At 66.2% G+C, this 23,219-nt stretch overlaps 1 protein-coding gene across 16 annotated transcripts in view; it reads right to left on the minus strand.

Moving 5' to 3' along the window:
• Window positions 1-6,804: 6,804 nt before the first annotated feature.
• The window catches only part of BRSK2 (BR serine/threonine kinase 2), a 60,737-nt gene continuing 44,322 nt past the window's right edge, over window positions 6,805-23,219 (minus strand). For 2 of the 16 annotated variants that reach the window (XM_023240207.2, XM_023240216.2), the window contains 13 exons: window positions 23,086-23,117; window positions 22,589-22,753; window positions 22,399-22,496; window positions 22,163-22,313; window positions 20,101-20,166; window positions 17,993-18,053; window positions 17,045-17,252; window positions 16,384-16,432; window positions 12,922-13,045; window positions 11,408-11,588; window positions 11,247-11,336; window positions 8,628-8,675; window positions 6,832-7,473 (listed from right to left, as the gene is read on the minus strand). In XM_023240207.2, coding sequence (XP_023095975.1) covers window positions 7,250-7,473; window positions 8,628-8,675; window positions 11,247-11,336; window positions 11,408-11,588; window positions 12,922-13,045; window positions 16,384-16,432; window positions 17,045-17,252; window positions 17,993-18,053; window positions 20,101-20,166; window positions 22,163-22,313; window positions 22,399-22,496; window positions 22,589-22,753; window positions 23,086-23,117 — 1,497 coding nt within the window. In that variant the 3' untranslated portion in view covers window positions 6,832-7,249. Of the gene's footprint in view, window positions 7,474-8,627; window positions 8,676-10,961; window positions 11,057-11,246; window positions 11,337-11,407; window positions 11,589-12,921; window positions 13,046-16,383; window positions 16,433-17,044; window positions 17,253-17,992; window positions 18,054-20,100; window positions 20,167-22,162; window positions 22,314-22,398; window positions 22,497-22,588; window positions 22,754-23,085; window positions 23,118-23,219 lie in introns of all 16 variants that reach the window. The other 14 variants (XR_002736481.2, XR_002736482.2, XR_002736483.2 and 11 more) reach the window with 14 other exon arrangements.

Raw genomic sequence — 23,219 nt, forward strand, 5'->3', positions numbered from 1 at the left:
GGGAAAGAGCTGTGGGATCCGTGGGCACAGCACTGGCACAGGGCCTCAGAAAGTCTACCCAGGAAGGGACAGGCAGCCAGGATGGGGAGCAGTCTGCACACCTCCTGAGGGCGAGGGCAGTGCCCTGTGCTCTCCTCCAGCTGGCTGGCTCTTTGCTGCATGAGCCAGAACATCCTGGCCCGCTTAAGCCTCGGGGAAGCCTTCTCGCCTCTGCATTGGTTCCTTGGCCCGCACGGCAAGTGGCTGCATGCGGCGCTCCCGGGGCAGCTGGGCTCCGTGCTGAGGACTCAGCTTTCGGTGGGCGCACCCGGAGTGGAGTCCCCGCTCTGCCCCGACAAGCCGTTCGCTTACCCGCCCGCACCCCGTCGTTAGCTCTTCCCGGAGAGCGAGAAAGCACACAGGACTCCGTATCAGTGGAGGGAGAGGCTCGATGAAGGGGAGAGAAAGGGCCCTGAGTCAGAGTGCAGCACCTCGAGGAGCTGGAAGAGGAAGAAAACGTTTTCTCCCCCCTGAGCCTCAGGAAGAAGCAGCTGTGCTGACATCGGATTGTCGCCCGGTAGGGACCATCTTGGACTTCTGTCTTCCAGAGCTGCGACGTAAGCCACTAGGTTTGTGGTAAGCAGCCACAGCGGGGACAGGAAATAAATGCAGATTTCGGTCCCGGGGTGGGGTGCTACTGCAGCAAACACACAAAATTTAGAAGCGGCCTTGGGGTGCGGCAGTGGCAGAGGCTGGAAGGATTTTGAGGGGCACAGTAGAAAAAGCCTCGGTTTTCTGAAGCAAGACGATTGGTAGGAGGAGGCCCGGACATTGATGTGTCTCCTACCAAAGACCCAGGAGTAAATGAGGGGCACCATGGAGGAACCCTGGTGAGTTCACCTTGAGGACTGCCCGGAGCCAGCGCGAGCGTCTGTCGGCAGAAGCAGGGATGTGGGGCGCTGCCGGTGAGGGCCCAGAACAGCGGGGCCCATGTCAGCGGGAACGGAGGCTGGATGTGCAGCATTACCTCATGGAAAGCTCCGCCGAGTTCTGCCCCTCGGTTGCAGGAAAGCAGGACTTGGGAGCAGTCCGCGTGGATGTGTAGCCGAGAAGGTTTCCAAGCAAAGTGTAGCTGCGCAGCGTCGTTTCCTGCTGCTCTGCTGCTCGTGGCGACACGGGGGAGGAGAGTCAGACGGAAGGCAGAGCTCTGGAACCAGAAGGACCTGGCACTTGACGGTTTGGGAACTTAGCCGAGCCAAAGGACGGCAGGTTCATGGTCAGAGACAATGTGCTCTAGAGAACAAGTCGAGGGCGCGGCTGGACAGCCTTTGGTTAATACCTGGGCAAGATGAGTAAGGTCAGAGCGTTCAGTCCTGCGGAGGGCACTCGGAGGAGATTGTACGCATGACTGACAGACGCCTCCTTCCTCTCGGCAAAAGCCAAAACAGAAGAAAAGATTTTTTTGGAAGGATCTGGAGGTGCCTCTCGTCTTGTGGAGCAAATCCCCATGGCGTACACAGGAGACCCATGCCGTGCTCGAGAATCTCACGCACCAGAAACCCTGACAGATGGGATGAGGGCGCATAGGGAGGAGGGAATCAGGCCCCGTGGGCAGGAGACTCGGGGGAACGGGGAACCGGCAGCTGCTGGGCTGCCTTTCTTGAAAGAAAGCGTGGCCTGCAGGGGGAGCTGCGAGCCCAGAGGGGAGAGCCTTGAGCCACGAAGTTATTCCCAGGCCTTGCCAGCACCTCGTGGGGTTTGCCTGGCTGGGCCCAGTGATGCCCACTTCCTTCCGCTGTCTCCCCTTCCACTTGTCTTCCCCCTTGGGGATGGAAATGTCCTGTGCCTGCCCCACCTTTGTATTCTGGAAGCAGGTAGCATTTCCTGTGTCAAAGATGGCACGTGGAAGGGGGTTTTGCACTGGGATGGATCATGCAAGTCTCACCCATACCTGACGGAGTGACTTAGGTGACGTTCGGGGCTTGACTTGATGCTGTTGAGAGTTTGGGGGACCTCAAAGTTTGGGGTGAGTAATTTTCCATGTGAGGTGGTTGTGCTAGAGGGCCATCTGCAGGGGGCAGAAGGAGGTCTCCTCCAAACGTCCACACCCTAGTCCCCGGGATCTGTGAGCATGTTACCTGCACAGCAAAAGGTTTAAAGTTGCAGACGGAGTGAAGTTGCTAATAAGCTTGAGATGCGGAGATTGTCTGGGCCCAGTGTAATCACAGGATTCCTTAAAACTGGGGGAGGGGGCAGAAGAAGGGGAACCAGAGCCGGAGGGCGGGACGAGGGCTTGGCCTGGTGCCCCTGCCTTGAGGGTGGAGGAGGGCGCTACGCAAGGGATGCAGGTGCCTCCGGAAGCCGCGAAGGACCAGGAAACAGATTCTCCTGCAGAACCTCCAGAAGGAGCCAGCCCTGGCGAGGCCGTGATTGTAGCCCAGTGAGACCCACTTCTTGACCTGCAGAACTTGGTAACGATCGGCGTTGAAAGTTTGTGCTCACTTGTTCCGGCAGGTGGGAAACTAGTACATCTTGAAGGTGGGCCCTGGAGCTCTTGGAGGGTCATTTTGAGGGCGCACAGAGATGGCCTCTGAAGGCACTTAGCCCAGGGCCCGACACCCAGGATGAGCTGGACAGACAGCGGCATAGACTGCCATCCCACCTGAGCCCCAGGCGGGCACACTGCCCGGGTCAGAGGTGCCGCCTCCCTCGCCTCCGTCCGTCCCAGCTGCCTTTCTCCTCCGGCCGGCATCACTGCCCTGATGCTCCCCACCGGTTCTTTCTCTTCCTGTCACTGGTCATCTCCTCCGCTCCCTGCTAACCTCCAGCCCTTGATGAATCACACCGGCAGAAATTCGACTCGATGGTGGGGAGTAGGGTGGATCCAGGAAGGGGAAGCATGGGGGTGGGGGGAGGGGAGAAGCCACAGGGTGGGGCTGGTAGCCTGGGGTGAGGGCAGAGGGGAGTGGGCACTGAGCTGCAGGGCGAGGGAGAGGCGGAGCCGCTGGCGAGGCCTGGGCCGCTGCTGGTAGTGAGCTCCCTGGCGTGGGAGAAGTGTGAGCTGGGATGCTGTAGCACCCTTCCCTGAAGCTGGGTTGCGGGACTTTGAGGGTGCGCCCCCCTCTCCAAGCTCTGAGGCCTCAGGGCACCAGCAGTCGCTCGGTCTCACAGCTTAGGAGCCTGTGGGGCCCTCTGCCTCCACTGTCAGCTGACAGCACGCACGGTCTAGGGCAGGCTCTGAGCAGAGCAGAGCACATCCTCCTCGCGGGCCTCCACCCTGCCTCTGCCACCTGCTGGCACTCAGAGCTCCTGGGGGGGGGGGGGCGGGGCATGTGTCTGTTCACTGGGGCCGCAGGCCAGCAATGGCTGGCCCCCAACGTGTGTCGGTGCCTGAGAACTGACAGTCCTGAGAGACCGTCCTCTTACCGGGTGCCAGGTCCACCACCGTCTCCCTTCCGGTGTAAGTCCCCGTTTCAGTTTGTACCTTACAGAAATAGCATGGGGACCGTCTGGCTTACTGCTCGGTGTAAGTGCTCAGGGCAGTGTCTGTTGCATAGCAAGTTCCTTATATACACTTTATATTAGTAAATGTTAATACTAACAGTCTTTGGCTTCGCTTGCCTTGGTTTCTGTTTCTTACAACCAAGAGGGAGCTTGGCGTCAGAAGGGGGGTGGCACGACGAAGGGGTGCGGTGGGCAGGCGGCAGGCGTGCTGTGATACTCGGGATTCCCGTCACGTGGCCCGCTACGGCTGACACTTTGCAGTGTTCAGAGGGCCAAGTAGAGGAGGATGAGGTCTGTGCGTCGCCGCTCATCGGGTAAAGCGGATGCAGAGCCACCGGTCAGGGAAACTGCTCCCGCGGCCGGCAGCCCAGGCCCCCGGGAGCTCTGTGGTCATGCCCAGCTGACCTGGAGCAACTGAAGCCCCTCCTTCAGCCTGTTTCTGAGCTGCGGCTAACGGGACACCGTGCAGCTCAGTGACCGCAGTGGAGCCTGTCCCTCAGCCCTTCGGAAGTACCTTCTGGGCGCCCACCCCCCTCAGGGGCACGGTGCTGTTCCAGGGCCAGCACGGGAGGAGCCCACCCAGCTCCGCAACCCCAGGTTCTTGCTCACGTCCAGGGCCTTGAGCCGAGCTGGAGGCCGTCGTCTGGCAGAGGCGCCCGGGGCCTTGGCAGCACTCTGCTCCAGCAAGATGGCACAGGGCGTAGGAGCGTGGGCTCCGGGGCTGGCCCCGCTCACCAGGGGCCACGTGGCCACCTCGGGGAGTGGTGTTGTCACACGGAGGTAGGGGGCAGCTACAGGCATCTAGCAGGGGGAGAGCAGAGACGGTGTTGATGTTCTGTAGAATGCAGGTCAGCCCCCGCCGCCACAGAGGACCACCCGGCCCCAAATGTCAGTGCCGTGGCGGCCGGATCCTGCTGTGGAGACAGCTGGGTGTAGTCAGGCCCTGCCACGAAGCCACGTGCCCACGCGGTCACGCTGTGCCTGATCTTCACATACAGGGAGAGGGTGCCTGTGTGGGAGGCCTGGGAGGGCTCCGTGGGCGTCGTGGTCTCTGTTCGGACCGCTCGTCGGGGACCACTCCTCACCCATCCTCAGGGCTCTGTGGTAGACTCCCAAGTGCTCCCGCACGACCTGGGGCTGGGCAGCCCTGGAGCTGGTGGGGGATGGATGGCCGGTGCGTGGTCATGGTGCCCATGTGGCTGACAGGCGTGGTGGGCACGGCTCGGGCCACTCCCCTCCGCGGAAGAGGCCAGCCCAGGTTTTCCTGGGGCTGCCAGCCAGCAGCCTTCGCCCATCACTTCCAGGGCTGTGGGTCATGGCACTCCATCTGCCCCTTACCGAGAGAGGAGCGAAAAGAAGGTCCATCCTCCAGGTGCCAGGGTGACCCCATGGGGTCAGGGGTTGGCACTCACTAGAGCTGCAGCGGCAGGGCAGGGCGGTGCTCCACGTCAGCCGCAGGCGTGCTCCCCTGTGCCCCTGGGCCTCCCCTGCCCCCAGCCCAGCACGTGATGCCTGCTCGGTCTGGGGCAGCCTGGGGGGGCAGTCCCCAAGTCCGCCCAGGAGGCTGGCCTCTTTGTCTGGAGCGTCCACACCCGGCAGAAGCCAGAGGAATGCACGTGGGGGACAAGAGCTGGACCCGGTTGTCCCACATCCCTGCCCCACCCCCGCCTGGACGGAGACTGGCGTCGGGTATTTTTACCGAAGGAATTTATTGTTCCAGAACTAAGGTTGCTCACAGTTATTTGACAGGGGATACACGGGGTGGGGCTTGTTCGTTTCCGTGACGTCTGCGTGTGTCCCGAGTACAAAAGAGGAAGGCTAACAAGAGGTATTGCTTTCGGTGTCTTCTGTCTCTGGAGAAGCCCCTCCCGCTTGTACCGCGTGGCTTATGCTGTTATAGGTGTTTAATTGTTTCTTATGTATTGAGATCCCAGCCTGTGGTGGGGGGGGGGTCAATGTAACAGAAGCATTAAAAGCTGTCCACGATGGGAGGGGGGCAGGGCGGGCGGGGAGGCGGAAGACACACCAAAAGCAAAGTGGACTCGTTACAGCGAAGGCATGCAATCACAACCTGCCATCCTGGCCCGCCGCTGGCCTGGTGCCTCCCAACAGCGGCCAGGCCCCCCGCGCACTCTCAACACCACGGGGGCCTGTGCCAGCCTGGAGGGACCGGGCCCACCAACAGAAACAAGCAGAAGCTGGGGACAGGGACGGAGTGAGGCGGCCACACCCCGTGACCTTGCTGTGTACAGAGAACACACACTGCGGAGGACGCCGCCAACTTTTTTCTTTTCTTTTTTTTTTTTTTTTACTTTTTGTCATTTTAGTAAAAAACCCTGCGGTGCCTCTGCTGTCCCGTGTGTGGGAGCCAGCCCAGGGCCTTCCTCCGATCCCCACTCTCAGACAAAACCAAGATGGTCCCCAGCCTGGGCCTGACAGAGGGGCCCTGGGCAGGGCCATCCTGCTAGGAGACAGCGCCCTGCCCCGTCCCTACCCCCCCCACCCCGTGGGACTGGAGTTGCGTCTACACAGTAACCGGACAGAACATGGGACAGAGCGAACCGCGCCGTTCTTTAAATATATATATGTGTATGTATATAGAAAGAACCAAGAGCAAAGACCTGAACACAAAACCTAGCCCTGCCCCAGCGGCTCCCCCCACCCCCACACCCTTTTCCAAAAACAACCAAGAAAAAAAAGTTTATAAAAATATCTTGCAGGAATTCTTTAAAGTTTACAGTAGCTTGCCGGCGCTGCATCCACCGGCCTGCCCCCCGCCGCCCCCCAGCGCTCCGACGGCTCCCTCCTCAGGGCGCCTCCTCGGTCCCAGACCCCGCCCTGCCCAAGACACACAGATGGCAGGAGGACGCTGCTGCTGCCCCTTCCCTGAACAGAGAAGTGAAAGAAACTCAATAAGTTAAAACAGCAAATAAATAATACTGATCTCGGCCAGCCGTGGAGCAGGCAGGCGGCTCCGGTGCCTGCAGGGTCAGGGTCCACCCGGGCCAGGCAGGGTCGCCAAGCGCGAGAGCACGCTGCAGCCCCAGGCGAGCGGGGAAGGGGGGGGGGGGGCGGGGAGGGGGCGGGTGGACGCGAGCGAGCGGCGGGGCGGGCGGGCGGCTGCAGGCAGGGGCCGTGCCGGGGGAGGCCGCGTGCAGGCTGGCCGGCGGGCCGGCTGACTTCGGCTGTCCCGCCCGCCGCGGCCCGGCCGGGGAGGTCGCCGCGAGTCCGGAGCCCGGCCGGCCGGCCGGCCGGCGCGGAGCCGCCGCGCGGGTGGGCGGGGCCTCGCCGCGGGCGGGGCGGGGCGGCGCGTGGGTGGGCGGGGCCTCGCCGCGGGCGGGGCGGGGCGGCGCGCGGGTGGGCGGGGCCTCGCCGCGGGCGGCAGCAGCAGGAGACGAGAGAGGGCGGGTCCGCGGCAGCTGCCTTCGGTCAGCCGGTGTCCGGCGCGGAGCACAGAGGACGGCCTCGTGGAGGTGACATGTTAACTTTTCGGGATAATTCCTGGTATCAGAGCGGAAACAGTGGCGTTGTCAGAGGCAGGCAGAGAGAGAGACAGTGAGAGAAAGAGCGAGCACGGGCGGGCCCCGCCGCAGGCGCTGGCCCCCGGTGCCCCCTTTCCTTTCCTCCCCGGCTCCGCAACAGTCTAGCCGGGCGGACGGGCGCGGCCCCGGGTCCACGCGGGCGGGCGGGCGGCGGCGGGCGGGCGGGCGGCGGGGCGGCCTTGGGGGCCACTGTCAGGGCCGTGCTGGGGGAGGGGGCTATGTGTCTAAGGCTGCTCGCGGCGGGCGGCGGGCGGCCCCGTCTTGGCCGTGTCCTTGCCCGTTGGGTACTCGGCGTCCCCTCCAGGGCCGGGGCCAGCGGCCGCGGAGTCACCGAGTGGGCCGTGGGCACTCCGCTTGGCGGGCGTGCTGGGGGCCTGGGCCGCCTGCCCGTTCTTCTCGTCTGAAAAAAGTTGTTTAATTACGTCAAAGAAGTTACTCAATGGGCTGCCTGGGTACACAGAACAGAAGACAAAAGAGAAAAAAGAAAAAAGAAAAAAAAAAGAGAAAGAGGAAGGGGGGTAAGGAGAGAGAAAGAGAACAAACAAACAAATGAACGAAAGGGTCTCCACGAGAGAAAGAAAACCCAACGAGATGAGGTCTGAGCCGGGCGTGGCAGGCAGGGGGGGGGGGGGGAACGGCAGGTGGGCAGCAAGCGAGGGGTGGGGGCAGCAGGTGGAGAGACCCCTCCTCCCTCACCGCGCCTGGCCCTGAGGCCCTGGCCCCCCTGCACCTCAGCCGCCCCATGGCCTGGCCACCCGGCCAGCCCCACTCTGGAGACCGAGGCAGAAAAGCCACCACTGCCACAAGCCCCAGGGCTGAGCAGGACCCTGGGGCCCCCGGCTGCCTCCTCGCACGGGACCAGGGAGCCTTCTCTGGGCTGGGGAGGCTGGAGCCAGTGTGCCCGCCACGCTCCTCCCGGGAGGCTTGGAGCCCGGCCCCCCGGCCAGCCCAGGCAGCACCGCATGGACACAGAGGTCAGCAGCAGACACACAGATGGACGGATGGGTGAACAGGCATGGAGAGCTTGGGTATGGGAGGGCTGGGGGCAGGCAGCCAGAGTGGGGGCCCTGATCCCAGAGGAAGAAGGCAGAGATGGTTTGACCACCCCCACCTGGGGGCCTTGTCCTACTGTCCAGGTGCCTCCGCTCTACCTCTTAAACCTGACTCCCCCAGCCCGGAGCAGTGGGCAGGGGAGTGCGTGCACGGCACCCTCCCCCACCCCACCCTCCAGTGGACAGAAAGCTTTTACAGCAGCCTCCTGGCCAAGGTCTGGAGTCCACCCAGACCCCAGACCAGAGCCCACACAGACCCTTGCTGGCCCTGGGGCGTGGAGACCCTTGACTGATCTGAGTCTCGGGTTCCCTTCCTGGCCTGCCTGGATCCTAGGGCTGGGCCAGTGGCTGCCCTAGGGGGTGGGTGACCAAGGCTGCTCCTGGCAGAGGTGGGGGGCTGGGGGGGCCCGAGTGTGCGTGTCTGGGCCCCACGTGTATACAGGGACCCCAGGGTGGCCCTAAGGGTGGCAGGGGTAGCACCCGGCCAGGAGCGGGCTGCAGGTGGGGGTGACAGGCTGGGGGATCCCAGGTGAGCGTGAGGGGTTCTTACCACATTTGGAAAGCCTCCCCGTCATCATTTCCATACAGTTAGTGGTGTCTGGAGCACAGAATGGAGAAAGGAGGGAGGGAGACGTGTGAAAAAGTCTTCCCACTCGGAGCCCAGGCCAGGCACTGCCCTCAGCCTCTGGCCAGGCCCTCAGGGAGGGGCAGAGCCCGGGTTGGGGGCGGGGCCACGGGGGGGAGGGGCCGGTGCTGCGGGGGGCTGGCACGCTGGAGAAGGAGGCTAGGAGGCTGGGAGGGAGGGGTGGAGCCCAGAGCAGGGGGGTTGGGGCAGGTAGGGTGGGTTCCAGCTGGAGTTGGGTGGGACTTGGGGGGGTGGAGCCTGGGGTGTGGCCGGCTCAGACTGTGGGCAGTGAGGGGGGTGGGGCAGTATCCTGGTCAGAGGAGGGTCCTGCTGCAACCAGAGCCTGAGGGCAGGACGGGGCCCTGCCCATCGGGTGCCCTGCACCCACCTGGCCCTCCGTCTCCTCTGTCCTGCCCTGGGCCCGAGACATGTGCTCTGGAACCGGGAAGCTCAGGGCTCTGGTTGTGGCCTACTCTGGACAGGTGAGTGTCCTCATCCTGCCACTCTGCAGCTCAGGCAGCTGTATCTGCCCCTCAGCCCGACCCCGTTCCCTTCTGCTGGGCCTGGGAGTGTCGGTGCTCCAGAGGCCTAGAGTGTAGGGCTCCTCAAGGATCTCACAGGGGCCTAGGCTGGGTGGGATGTGACCTCTTGGCCTCCTTTCCCTAATTGGAGTGACCACCAGGTCTCTTGCCCTATAGCTAAGGGGCCCCCACTTCTGCCCCCTGCTCACAGTGGCTCTAGAACTGAGCTCGACAGACAAGAGCATCCAGACCGGAAGGGAGGGTGCTGGGAAAGGCCAGAGCGTACAGGAGGCCTAGGGATGGGGCCAGGGCATGGGCTAGGATCCTGGATTAGGCTCCCCAGGTCCCAGACCCCCTGAAGGAGGTCAGGGGAGACAGGCCTGGAGCCCAGAGGGGGTACCCGAGAGTTTGCAGGGACACAGCTTTGGACGCCAGGCTGAGTGGGGTCAGGACTAACAGGGGCCCCCACTTTGGGGCGGGGGCAGGACTGCGGTGGGGTGTGGAGCCCAGGGGAAGAGTAGCGCCCACCTTGCTCACTGCTGTGCCTGGTACTTGGCACGAGGGACGCCGGCTGATGGGCAGAATGACCCAGCCCGGAGCAGGCCTGGGTACCCTCTGGGCAACACACCGGGCCCCGGCCTTCGCTCACCTCCCTCAACAAGCTCTGTCCTTCCCTGGCCTCAGTTTCCCTCTGTCAGCCCTGCTCTGCTCTGCTCTGATATGGAGGCCTTGAAGGCTCCCAGGGAGCCAGAGGCACCTGACGCCTGTCCCCCCTGCTCCCTGCCTCCAGTGCCAGCCTGGCTCCCAGAGCCCACTCCGTGGGCTTAGGGCTAGCGTGCTGGGGGCACCCCAGCCCTGACCTGCCAGTGGGGTGAGGAGGCACACGTCGGGGTGAAAAGGGTGAAACACATACAATGGAATGAGGATGGCGGGGGCAGGGTGGATGAGCGGGGCTGGTCTGGCCTCTGGGACCCCACCAGGCTGGAAAAGTGGCCCCCTGACGGGGTGCCCAGAGAGGCAGGGCTCGTGCTGGTCGCCGTGCTCCCCAGACCCTAAACCCAGACTGGGCCGTCACGGCAACAAGGGCCTCACCACCATCCTGACAGGACCCGCACACCCTCGCTAACGGACAGCTGCGTGTGCACATGCCCACCCGGCCCTACACAGGCTCACCCACCCCTGCAGCGGGCACGTAGCCCACTCCCCACCAGGTGCTGAGCAGCGTGGACCCTCGGGCTCTCGGACCCCCAGCACCTCCAGGCCTGGGCAGCCCCTTCTCCCTGTGTGACCACCGCCCCCCCACCCCCACCCCGTAGGCCCAGCTGGGGAGTTCTTCCTTTGGGCACTCAGGCCGCCCCCTGTCTTGCTCAAGGCCAGACGATCACGGGCCTGTCACGGGGAAGTCAGGTGGCAGGGAGCCCCACCGTGTGTCAGCCGGTGTGGGCGCTAGGCCCACAGCCTCGCAGGGTACGGCTGGGGGAGCCCCGAGGGTGGCAGGCTCCCCGCAGGACCTTGGCCACTGCTCTTCTGGAGCCTGCTCTCACCGGCCTGGGGCCAGGCTGCCCGTGTCCGGCTGCTCAGCCTGGGTGCTGGGCCTAGACGGTCTGTCCAGGGCCGGGAGCTGGCCGCTGGATGTGTGAGCGGGCACGGGGTGCCCTTCTTGGGGCCAGTCTGGCTCTCGCCAGAGGCTCTGCCCGCAGCCCCCTCCCTGCCCCTGCGGCGGGGCCGGACACCTTACCTGCCAGCGTCAGAGGCTACTCTCGTAGCTGGTGGCCACCTTCTGGCCCTTAAGCCCAGCACCCCAGCTTAGTCCTGGCGCTGGCGGGGGGGGTTCTACAGTGGACAAGAGGCGCCTTTCAGTGTGGTGTGCTGGGCCCTACCTCCCTGGGTGTGCAGAGACGGGCCGGCCCACTGCGCCGGGGAGGGTCCTGCCCCCTGGGGGGCAGCGAGGTGGGCACGTCGGAGGGGGCCACACCCCTGCTCACCAGCCCGCAGGGCAGCCCAAGCTGAGCCCCCGCCTCACCTGACAAATGCTGGGCGGAGGGCTGGTCGTGTGTGCTCAGTAGCTGGGTCTGAATGGTCTCCACGACCCTCTTGAAGCGGCGGCTCGGGCCTGGGGGAGATAGGGGGTCATGCCCAGGCCCAGGGTTAGCCCGGAGCCCGTGCCCTGGGCCAGTGGCTCACCTGACAGGAGCGTGAATGTGACAGAATAGATGCCATTCTCCTTCTGCGCTGCCCCGCCCTCGGTGTAGGTGATGTCCACCTGGAACTTGACCGGCTTCTGGAACACCGCCGGGCCCCCTGTCGCCTTATACTCAGCCCGGAAGCTGGTCTGGGAGATGACGCTGTGGCTGAGGCTGGGGATCTGCAGGGCGGCAGGGTGGTGTGAGTGTGCAGTGCCCGAGCCGGTCCTCCACACCACCCTGTGGACCAGGCTGGAGCCCCTAACCCTGAACTTCCGTGCAGGCTGGGACACGAGAGCCGAGTGGAAGAGCAGAGGGTGGGGGGGAACAGGGAGGCAGGAACAAGGAGGGCGGCGCAGGCCCCTGAGAGCAGCGGCGGTGGCGGCCAGGATCAGGGCTAAAGCCTCTGCTGTACTTTGCGAAGGTGCCTCCGGAGGCTGAGGCCACTTGGCCATCGCTGAGCTCGGGCAGAGGGGCCCCTGTGCACCTGAGTCACGTGCCCGTGACTCAGCAAGGGGGCATGGCCCTGAAGACGGACTCAGGAGGTGGTTTGCCTTGGGGGGGGGGGGTCACCCCTAGGACGGCGCTCTGCTGCTCAGGAGAGCAGCCGTGCCAGGAGGCTGAACGGGGTGTCGGCCGAATCCCCATCACACTTGGGAGGAGCACTTGGGAGGGCTTGAGGGAGAGGGAGACCCAGACTGGGGGCACTGAGGAGGCGAGCAGGCAGGCTGCCCCCCACCCCCCACCCCGGGCCTGCTGCTGGCTCCTCCTGGCCCCCGGAGACTTCTCATCAGAGCTCTAAGCTGTCCCCTCGCCCAAAGGGAACTTTGGCCGCAGCCGGGACGGCAGGGCTGAGGCCGCACTGAGCCCAGGGAACCACACTGGCGGGTCCTGCCCACCCTGGTTGGGGTGGCCCAGCTTGAGCTGCAGGGGTGCCGTGGTCCTGGGGGACCCAGCCCCGGGCGAGGCCCCCTGACAGGACCCGGAAGAAAACATTCAGGGCTTTCTGCTTCACACACTCAAAGGTCTCGCAAAGACAAAAGGAGCACGCCCAGGGCCCGAGGGCAGCCCACCCTCGGAGCCACCAGGCCTCCCTCAGAGACACGTGGGGGTGGGCGGAGAGCACACAGGGGACAGGCCTCTGGGACAGTTCCCGAGGCCACGGTATGTCCACCAGACCCAGCAGAGGGCCTTCTGTGTCCAGACCCCACGTCCCCTCCCTGGGGAGCTGCTACATGGTTGCCGGTCTCAGTGAGGTGTCACCCCCCGGGGCTCAACCCCAGCCCCCAGCACTCTCGGCCCTCGAGGCCCAGCCCCACTCTGAGCCCCGGCTCAGCATGACTTGTTTCGTGCAGACCTGTCTCCCGCCCCCGACCCACTAGTGCCTCCTCAGGAGCCCGCGGCCTGCCCCAGGCCAGGGGCCCACGTGGTGACCCTCAGGCGCCAGCCAGGGCAGTGGGAGCCAGTGGCTGTGTGGCATGTGCCTCGCAGGTGGGTGGGGTCGTGGGGGCTCACCGACAGGAAGGCGTGAACAATGTCGGCTTTGATGGAGCTCAAGGGCTTGTCCTTGATAACCACGAAGATCTGCTCCTCCTTCTCCAGGTTGATGAAGTTCCCAAACCACGACTTCTTGGCGAGCCTGGGCAGGGGGGCGGGGGCGGGGGCAGGGTCTGCTCACTGTCGGCAGAGATTCTGGGGACAGGCCCGCACTCCCCTCCAGGCCGAGGCCGGCTCGCTGCCCAGCTGCCCCTTCCCCATCCCCCACTCTTGCTCTGGCTCCCGACTCCTCCCCCCCCGCCCCCCTCCCGTGCCTGCCTGGGTCTGGGCAGTGCCCAGCAGAACCCACCACAAAGGAAGGTAGAGCCCAGCCTCACTCCTGCTTCAGCCACAGAGTTTTGGGGAAATTGGCTCTACACCATCCCTGAGGGAGGTGCCCCTGCCCTGGGGCTGCACGGGGAGCGGGCGCAGCGCAGGAGGCCAGGGTAGGGGGTCGCGGCTGGCCGGGGAACTCTGCACCCACACGTGCACCCACGTGGACACATGGATGGGGGGGACACTGCGTGGAGAATGGGGGCTGGGGGCCCAGGAGGCTGTGTGCCCCTCCCACCCGACGGGACAGCCTTGGCTCCCCGGGGGGCCACCCTCTGTCCTGGAGGACCAGGGGCCGCCTGGCCGTCCACATTCCTGCTGCCCAGCCCGCTCACCCCGTGGAACACGGAGGCTGCTTCCAACCCAGCTGCTCTACTGGGCAGGGCAGGGGCCGCACCCTCCCGCACACACTGAGCCCCTCACCTCACTGGCGCCCAGGGCTTCCCTTACTGTCCTCTGTCTTCCGTCCGACCTTGTTATTCTGCCCTGCGTCTGGGGCCACCACGTGCTCAGAGCACACCAGCGCGGGAGACCCTCAGTTGGCCCCACCGTCCTGCCTCCCGCATTCACACGCCCGTGCCGGCCCCTCCCTTGGGAGCCCCGAGAGTGACAGATGTCGCCTCCAAGAACACGTTGCACAGGCCGCGACTCCTGCTTGCCAGCAGGTCCCCACGGCACTGTGACAGAGCCAGCTAACACGACGGAGAGGCCCGTATCCGAGGAACCCGCGTCCTGCCCACAACCACACGAGCTTGGCGCAGGCCCTGCTCCTGCTGAGCCTTGAGAGGACCACAGCTCGCCGACCGCCTGCAGCAGGGGGCCCGGCGGGGCCGCCCGGGGTCCTGACCCACAGAGCCCGAGAGGAGGAATGCGTGTCGTTGAAGCCGCTAAGCTTTGGAGCGGTCTTCCAGGCCGCCGTCTCTCACCGCATCGGTGACACCGGACCCGAGGTCCGCCCGTCAAGCCATCAAACACCCCCATTCGGACCTCGAGGCAGCCAGGAGGCACAGGCAGGGCCCCGCCGGGCACGCTGCTGTGGGCCCAAGCGGCCTCTGCTCAGCTCGGGGACCCTGACCCCACAGTGCACATCCCCCCACCCCCATTCCTGCCTCCCCGCCAGCCCTCTGCTCTGCTTCCTTGCCCTGGAGCGCAGGCTTCCGCCCCAGCACCCGTCCCCAGGGCCTGCAGCCCAAGAGGTACTCGGGAGTCCGTCTGGAACCCGCCGGGGGTTCTCTTTCTCCTCCTTTGACAGAGATGATAGAAGAGTCACTGAAAACGTCATTTGTTTGTACCCTGGGAGCCCAGCCGTTGGGCAGCTGGCACAAATAGTCCCGAGCCTGAGGGAGCCAGAGAGGCTCTTGCCGGTCGACTCCACAAGTCAGCTCGGCCACCCGGGCGGCTGCCAGGTGCTGCTGCTTAGACGTGTGGTAGCCAGGCGTCTCTGAGTAAAGCAGACCACTCTCCAGGATGTGGTGGGCCTCATCCAACCAGGTGAAGGCTTCGAGAGGGAAGGCTGCAGTTTCCCTAAGGAGTTCCCCTCGACAGAGCACCACGGGGTTCCCCACCTGCACATTTCACACTCGGGGCTGTAACATCACCCAAACCTGCTTATTTCCGCCTGCCGAACCCACGGCCTGAGGCCTGCCGGCCCCCACGATCATGTGAGCCAGTTCCGAGAAACAGCCCCACGTGTACACACTGGTGCACTCGCACCCCACCGGGTGGGGGGACCCTGACCGACACGCTGCCGGCGAGGATGTCCCCTGTAGGAGGCGGCGCTGGGGATTAGCTGCACCGAGCTCCCTGGGCGGCTGCGCACCTGCCGGGTCCCATCGGGACCCCCAGGAGGGGCGAGGCCCCCAAAGGGACTCAAGAACGGGAAGGCCTCAGGGCATCAGGTGCTGTGGGACCTAACTTGTCCGCCAGCACAACAGTCCTGTTACAGGGCTGTCTGTGAGTGGTGACAACAGCAGGAAGGGTCGACGAGGCCCTAACCCAGCACGTGGGGCCCGCCTGCCGCACCTGCCGCGGCCCGGGTGTCCGCCCTGCCTGCAGGCACCGCGTCCCCAGGCCCCGCGTGAAGCCTGCCCCATGGCGGCACCTTCTGCTCAGTCAGCAAGACCGTGGCCTTCGAATAGGCTGCCCGCGTGAGGCCATGGCGGCTTCCTGCTCCCCTCGCTGGCCCTGTCCCACACCCGCGCCTCGCTTCCTGTTTGTGCCATGCTGCCAGAGCCGCAGGCCAAGGCCACCACGAGGGCCAGGAGGGTGGGGGCGGGGCCTCTCCAGGGTCTCTGCCACAGTTGAGGCCAGCTGCGGGGTGGCTGTGGCTCCGCTCGCCCATCGCCTCCCACGGGACCTGCTCCTCCTTAATGGCGATGCTTAGCCGAGGGCTTGGTCTGCCCCTGGCACCCTCCCGCAGTGCCACCCTCCGCAGCCCGCTTCCTCCTCCTCCTCCTCGGCCAGCGCCATGTTTTCGCCTTGAGACCCGCCATCCTGACGAGCCCCCAAATTCCTGGACGCATCCTGGGCTCCACTCCGCCCTTGGAAAGCCCGTGTCAGCACGGCCCAGCGCTCCTCTCCCCGGAGGCTGCCTGCCGCAAGCACCACAGGCCGGTCCTTCGCAGGCCCCCTGTGCCCAGCGCGTCCAGGGCTGAGCCTGCGCCCAGAGAGTCGTGAGCACGCCTGGCCACCAGCGCTCGGGCTCAGGGTCCACACGCTTCCCCCAGTGTGGAGCCCGGGCTTTCAGGCTGGTGTGCGGCAGTCCGTCTCCAAGGCACGGCCGGGCCCTCCCTGGTCTCCAGCCAGGCTCCCTACCCCAGACCCAGTTCCCTGACCTGGCGTTCACAGCACAGGACACAGAGCTGTGAGTGCCGGAGAGGAGGTGTCCCAGAGGCAGGAGGAGGTGGAGGGGGCACCTGGGGCAAGCACAGGGTCACAGGGAGAAGGAATAAGCACCCGGAGGGGCTGGGGTGCTTTACCCCAAAGCCCTCGCGGGTCCCCAGCCCGCCATGTGGGAGGACCCAGCACCAGCCTCCCCACGCACTCGGTGTCTGGGCACCAGGAGGGAGGCCAGTGGCTCACAGTGGACGTTGGGCAGTGGCCACTTACTCTGGGGACGACTCCGGGGTCAGGTTGGACATCTCCTCGGGTGTTGGAACTGTGCACATGGGAAGGACAGGAAGAGAAGGCATGGTGACCCTCTGCCCTTCCCTCACCAGGGATCCCTCTGCACTGCGGGCAGGGTCTTAGGGAGCCACCCCACAAGCTCCTGGGGGCTCACCACCAGAGCCTAGGGCCGCGGGGCAGTCCCACGGTGCTGTAATCGGGCTGTGCTTTCTCTAGCCTCCAGCCAGCCCTGCTGTCACCAACAGCCAGCCGTGGTCCCCCCACACCCGCCCATCCGCTGTGCTGTAGGCTCCAACAGCCAGCAGAGCTGCCAACCGACCCTCGGCACCCAGCGTGCAGGAGCAGGCTGGCCACCGCTGCCCCGGTCCCACGGGCTTCTGACTGTCCTCGCCCACACCTGCCCCTTGGCTGGCTCCCCTCCCTGGGCTCAGGTAGCCCGGCCCGGCCACACCCGCCAGGCCCTCGACGTGCACCATGAGCAGACTCGGGAGTAAGCAGGCATCGGGGCTGCTGCCTGGGCCCTTGCTGGCCTAGAGGACTCAGGCCACTGCCTGGTGCTTTTGATGGGGTGAACCAGGAAAGTGGGGAGGGGGCGGCCCCTGCCACCCCGCCTGCCCCACCGGTCCCCCTCCCCTCCGCTTACCCTGCAATTTCCGGCGGTGGAAGCGAGGTGACCCCAGGAAACTGTTCTTGATGGAGTTAAGCCGTGTCCTCCAGGGCACCCCTCCGACGCTGGGGCTGGACGGTGGCGTGGGGTTGGGTGTGCCTGCCGGGCTCTCCTTGGGCGTGTGCACGGGCGTCCCCTTAGGGGTGGGGAGGGGACTACCCCTTGGAGAGGGGTGAGGGGTCACCTGTATGGTGGGGACAGATTTGGTGTTCGGTTCAGTCCCAACGGGTGGGAGCCGGGTGGGGGCCGGCATGGTCGGCGGGCCCGGGGGCAGGGCCAGCTGGGGGCCTAGGCCCCCCGGGACAGGGGGTCGGGCCTGGGTGCCGGCCGGGAGTGGGTTGGACTTGGTGCCCTGCAGCGGCTTGTCGGTCAGCTTGGCCTTGCTCGGCAAGGTCTGGGTCTTGGGGTTGGGCCGCGAGGTGGCCTGTGGAGGGAGGGTGTGTCCGGGCCGAGAGGCGCTCCGACAAGCTTCAGGCTCCGCGGAGGTGGCCAGGGGGCAGGCCACAAAGGGGCTCTCGGGGGGTGGGGGGGGCAGGGCAAACTTTCTAACAGGCTACAGGGCAGGCGCGGAGGGCAGGGATCAGAGCGCGAGGGGTCCCCGAGAGCCACCGTGCATGCGCCCACCCCCGCCCCGCATGCACACACGGCACCAGGAGAACCAGAAAAGCAACGTTCAAGCAGGACCCCAAGGCAGGACCAGCGGGGGCAGGCAGGCGTGGGGGTGGGAGCGGGTGCCATAAAGTACACAAATAACACAGGAGAAAAACAAACGAAACGAAACAAAACAAAGACGTGCAGTTAGCGAGGGCAGCGGCAACCGCGGGCGGCCCCAGCAGCTGGCGAAGGGGGCCTGCTTCCCCGGCTCTGGGAGCCTCCCCTGCCCCCCCACCGTGCACGCCGGGCCTGTCGGGGCGGGGGGCTCACCCGGGGGCTGCTCAGCGGGCTGGTGGAGAGGCCCGAGGAGGCGCCGCTGATAGACCTGGACCTGCAGACACAGGGGCGGGCAGGTCAGCTGGGGGGGGCCGTGCTCTCCACTTCTGTCCCCCAGGCGGACCCTCCACGAGGACGGGAGCCCTGGCCGAGAGCCTCGAGGCGGCCCAGGGCTGTCCAGCGGTGCCCCCCCCCACCCCCGTCTCTCCGCAGGCCCGGGAGGGCCCCGCAGCCCCATCGGGGTCCCCGTCAGAGCCCCGGTGGGGTGGCTGGCTGCCTGCCCCCCCAGGGGCTCTGCCTCTTCTCTACGTGGGAGCGGCCCCAGGTCCAAGGCCCAGGCCCAGGACGGCACAGGGGAGCCCTCGGCAAGGGTCTGTCGGGGGCTCAGGTGGCTAGAGGGACGAAGGGAGACGGGTGCCTCCGGCGAGCTGAATCCAGCCCGTGCCTGGTCCATTCTCCAGGCCCCGGGGGCCCTGAGCCCGGCCAGAACCCCCAAGGCTGAACTGTCACAGGCCCCGAGTCCTGCGCTTTGCCGAGCACCTCCCATCCTGCCGCGTGGGCCACCAGCTGGGCGCCAGCCCCACCCTTCCGTGCCCATAGCCCACCTGCCCAGCCCAGAGCCACCCACAGCACACCAGCCTGCAGCCCTCTCCTGGCACAGGAGGGCCTGGGCAGGGCAAGGCCGGGGCAAGTGTCGGCTGACACCACGCGCCTAGTCCACCACTGGCCCCACTCGGCCCACAGACCCGGCCGGGCAGGCACCCGGCCCCCCGAGAGGCCTCGCTCCACCACACCACACCACACGGCCTCAAGGGAGGGCACACCACGCCCGCTCAGCCCTGGGTCCTGGCACCTGCCCCCTTTCGAAGAAGGAAATGGGGGGGGAGGTGGTGCCGAGGCAGCCACGGGAGAGAAAAGGAAATGAGTGAAGGCCCACCCCCACCAGCCAGCCTGGCCCCGAGAGGGCTCCCGCCCACCCACCGGCCTGCCTGCCCACACCTTGGCCCAGCCCTTGGGCCTCAGGGAGGAGCTGAGCCCACTCTGACCAGGGCCCCGGCACCTGTGGGCCGGGACCCCATGGCAGCGACCCTCCGACTCCCCCACCTGACACAGCCACGGAGCCAGGGGGTGGCGCTGACCTTGCTTCCGGCCCCCCAGCCCAGCATGCCCATGGCCAGGACTGTGCCCAGAGCCAGGCCTGGGTCCAAAGCTTCCGGATGCTGGGAAAAGGAGTGGGGGCCGTCGGTCCCAGCTGGTGCCCACCCCAGCAGCTGCAGGCCAGCAGGGCAGCAGCCGAGAGTGAGGGCCAGCGCCCAGGGCCTGCCTGCCACTAGGCCAGCCATGCGCTTATCACTTGGCACAAGGAAACCGGAAAAGCAGCAGTGGAAGGAACAGGGGTGGGGGCTGCCTCCAGACCCTCCTGTCTAAGCAGGCGGCCCCGGAAACAGGCTGCACCTGCCCGAGACAGAAAGGATGGGGCCGGCACAGAGAACAGCCAGGGCCGGGCGACAGGTAGGCGGCAAGAGGCCAGCGGTGAGCAGGCAGGGACACGGGCAGGTGTGGAGGCAGGGGGAGGGCAACAGGGGTGAGGCCCAACCACCGTTGCCCACAGGCAGCAGGCCCTGCAAGGTTGGGGGGGGGGTGCTCAGGAACACCAGGCCCCATGCAGAGACCCCTAAGACTGTCATGCCTCCTGCCCCCTCCTGGGGAGCCTGCAGCCGCCTTGGGCTGTCACCTCCACTCTGGCCCCTGTGGGCAGCAGGGTGACCCCAGGACCCAAGGCCAGCACAGAACAGAGGAGGGGAGGTTTACCAGGGCTACACAGAGGGGGGCCTCACAGCCTGCAAACACTCGGGGGGTCCCAGGGCAGGGAGAGCGCAGTGGGTCTCCCAGCCCTTCTCAGGCCGGCCATCGGCCTTGCCCCAGCAGCCCACACCTCCTCGGGGCCTCAGCCCCGTCTGGCCCAGGCCCGTCCCCAGCTCGCTGGAGGGTTCCCTCGCCAGAGCTGAGAGGGCCGGATGCGCCTCGGGCCCAGCCCTGCCACCAGGCCCACCGTCGTCTTCGGGGCTGGGGGGCGGGGGATGGGTGGGCAGGGTGTATACCTGTCTTCTTTGCTGAATTGGGGGTGGGCTTCAGCGATATCCAGGCTTTTACTGAACATTGCTTTACTACAGCAGGAACAAAGCGAGAAAACAGAGTTACTGACGCAGCCCCAGCAGGCGGCCTGGGAGGCCGGACCTCCACACAGCTCCACACAGGCCGGGCACGTGGGCGTGAGGGGAGGCCAGGCAGGAGGGTGCCAGGGCCACAGCGCACCCCACCCTGATGACCTGCCGGGCAGGGTGGCCTGGCCGGGCCTTGGAGGATATGCCCAGCACCCACCGGCAGCCCTAGGGCCCCTCCAGCCCCAGTGCGGAGCGGCCAAGCCAGAAGCAGAGTCTGGAGCAGCAGCGGCAAGTTGGGAGGCGCCGGGAGGAAGGGGCTTTTCCAGTGACCACTGGGATGGCCCACAGCTGACCCGGTCCCAGCACCTCCCACCCCAAGGTGGCCAGGCCTGGAAGGCACAACGGGAGACTCGGCCCGGTGGCCTCCCACGCCTGGCCCCTGTTCTAAACGGGTGAGGAGGGAGGGACGTGGGGTGGCTGGGATGAGGTGGGCCCCACGTCAGCAGTCGGCCTGCCCCGGGCAGGCCGAACGGGAGGCCAGGAGCAAGACTCGGGAAAGGTGGGCTGGGGAGAGGTGGCCTCTCACCCTGGGGGCCTCCTGGGGAGAGGGGTGCCCACAAGCAGCAGGACGCGAGGCAGTCAGGGCAGGAGCTCAGCCGGCAGACACCTTTCTCCCCACCACCCTAGCCAGCCTCCCAGTGCCAGAGCCCACGGGCAGCGGGCCGTGGTTGTCCGGAGCCAGCCTGTTGCCCCGGGGAAGGCCTGGGACCACCGAGGGAGCCGGGCCCACTTTAATCCTGACAGCGATCCTGTTTCCTGGCAAATTCCTTGGGAGGCCCGGCTGGCCCCAGCACCTAGCCCCCAGCTGACCGGAGAGCTGGGACCTCCCATGGTGGTCTCCATGCCCCAGAGCTCTGGCTAAAGCCCCTGCCTGGGCAGGAACATTGGGCCTCACCCCAAAAAGACCCCGCCCCTTGCCAGGGTGAGGATTTGATTTGCCAAGGGCCTCTCCCGGCCAGCCAGAGTCCGCGGGGGCTCTGCAGGACCAGGACGCCCTTCCTTCCTCCAGGGGGCGCTGCTGGTTCAGCCCACACCTGCTCGCCGCCCCCCCCCCCCGCCCCCCGCCCCGCGTCCCCTCCCCCTGCCCACCCCATCCCCACCACAGAATTCCATGCCCTTGATCCCAACACTACCACAGGTGACCCAAACACGGGGCCAGCATCAAGTGGGGACAGGCCTCCTAGGTAGCTCTGAACGTGGCTTGACCACCCCCAGTGTAGCCAAGTCCAGGCCACTCCAGTCCAGCCCAACCCCTGACTAGCCGGGTTCAACACAGGCCAACGGAGCAAAGCTCTGCTCAGCTCAGCCCAGCCCACCCCAATCCAGTCTAACCCAGCTCAGTCCAGCCCAGTCCACCCCAATCCCACTCGGTTCAGCCCAGTCCAGCCCAGTCCAGCCCATCCTATCTCAACCCAGTCCAGTCTAGCCAAGCCCAGCTCAGTCCAGCCCAGTCCAGTCCCAGCCCAGCCCAGCCCAGTCCAGCCCAGTCCGGCCCAGTCCAGCTCAGTCCGGCCCAGCCCAGCCTAGCCCAGTCCAGCTCAGCCCGGCCCAGCACAGCCAAGCCCGGCACAGCCAAATCCAACGCAGTCCAGTCCAGTCTAGCCCGGTTCAGTCCAGTCCAGCCCAGCCAAATCTAGCTCAGTCCAGTCCAGCCCAGTCCAGCCCAGTCTAGCCCAGTCCAGCTCAGCCCAGCTCAGCCAAGCCCAGCTCAGTCCAGTCCAGCCCAAGCAGCCCAAGCAGCCCCACCGAGCCCCCCCCCCCGCCCCCCCCGGCACAGCGCGTGGTCCAGCCCCACCCGGTGGCCTTGGCCCAGCCCCAGGACTAGGGGGCAGAGGCGAGCCACGCCAGGCCCAGCACAGCCCGTGAGGAAGGAGCGCCAATGCCGACCAGGCCGGGCCACCAGGAGGCAGAGTGCTGGGTCCTCCTGGAAGGCACGCACCTCTGGCCATGCTGGGCCATCTCGATGGCCCGCCGCGCGGGCACCGGGGAGCCGCCGTCTGTCACGCTGAGCACCTCCATGGACTTGCGTTCCGGCCGCCGCTTGCCATGCCGGTTCAGCATTGGGGAGTCCACACGCTTCCGAGGAGGGTCTGTGTGCAGACAGGGGTCAGGGCCAGGCAGCCCGCTGGGCCTGGAGGGGGCAGTATGGGACCAGGCCACCCTGGGACCTTATACCTATTTCGTTTCTGGGGGGCAGGTCCTCGTCCTCATGGCTCGGGTACCTTTCTTTCCGGTCCAGGAGAAGGAAATAGATCATTTTCTCCTGGTTTTCCCTGCAGTGGGTGAGAGGCAGGGAGAAGGGTCGGCAAGCCCATTCCCCCGAGGGTCCCGCCCCCGGGCCACAGCGCAGCCCCCGCCAACGTACTCCTCGGACAGCAGGTCCTGCAACAGCTTGTTGCGGTCCCGGAAGCAGCCCAGCGAGTGCATGCTGTCCAGCACGTCGGGGTCGATGTCCTCCAGGCTGGGCAGCGAGCGGATCTGCACCTTGCGGGGGATGGGCTGCTCCGGCTCCGGCTCGTTCTTGCCCCCTCTGCGGATGACAGGCACCGTGGGGTCACTCACCCCCACCTCTGCGGCCTGGGGCTTCTCCGCCCCCACCCTGAGGTGCTGGGAGGGCGGGGCCCACCCCTTCCTGGGGCCCTGCAGCTTGCCGCTCTCCCTGCACCCGGCCCCTGCACACCTCCTGCGTCCGGCCCGTGCCCAGCGCAGGCCGGCCCGGGGGGCCTTGAGAGCCAGGAGCGGCTGAGGCCGGGAGCCGGCCTGCGCTGGGCTGGGTCGCCCCCCGCCTTCCCTAGCAGGCCCTCCAGGCCACGGTGACGGGTGACAGGCAAAGCAGGTGATGTGGGAGGAAAAGCTACTTACATATACCATATGTGTTTCTGAATGTGCTCTAGCTACAAGGAAAGAGAAACAGGGAGTTAGTACGAGCAGGGAGGGAGGAGCCCACGTTAGGAGGCCAGAGGGGGCGGGAGCACGGAGAGGGAGGACCACAGGAG

This window comes from Felis catus, chromosome D1 (genome assembly GCF_018350175.1).
Source record: "Felis catus isolate Fca126 chromosome D1, F.catus_Fca126_mat1.0, whole genome shotgun sequence".
In the NCBI taxonomy this organism is placed as follows: Eukaryota; Metazoa; Chordata; class Mammalia; order Carnivora; family Felidae; genus Felis; species Felis catus.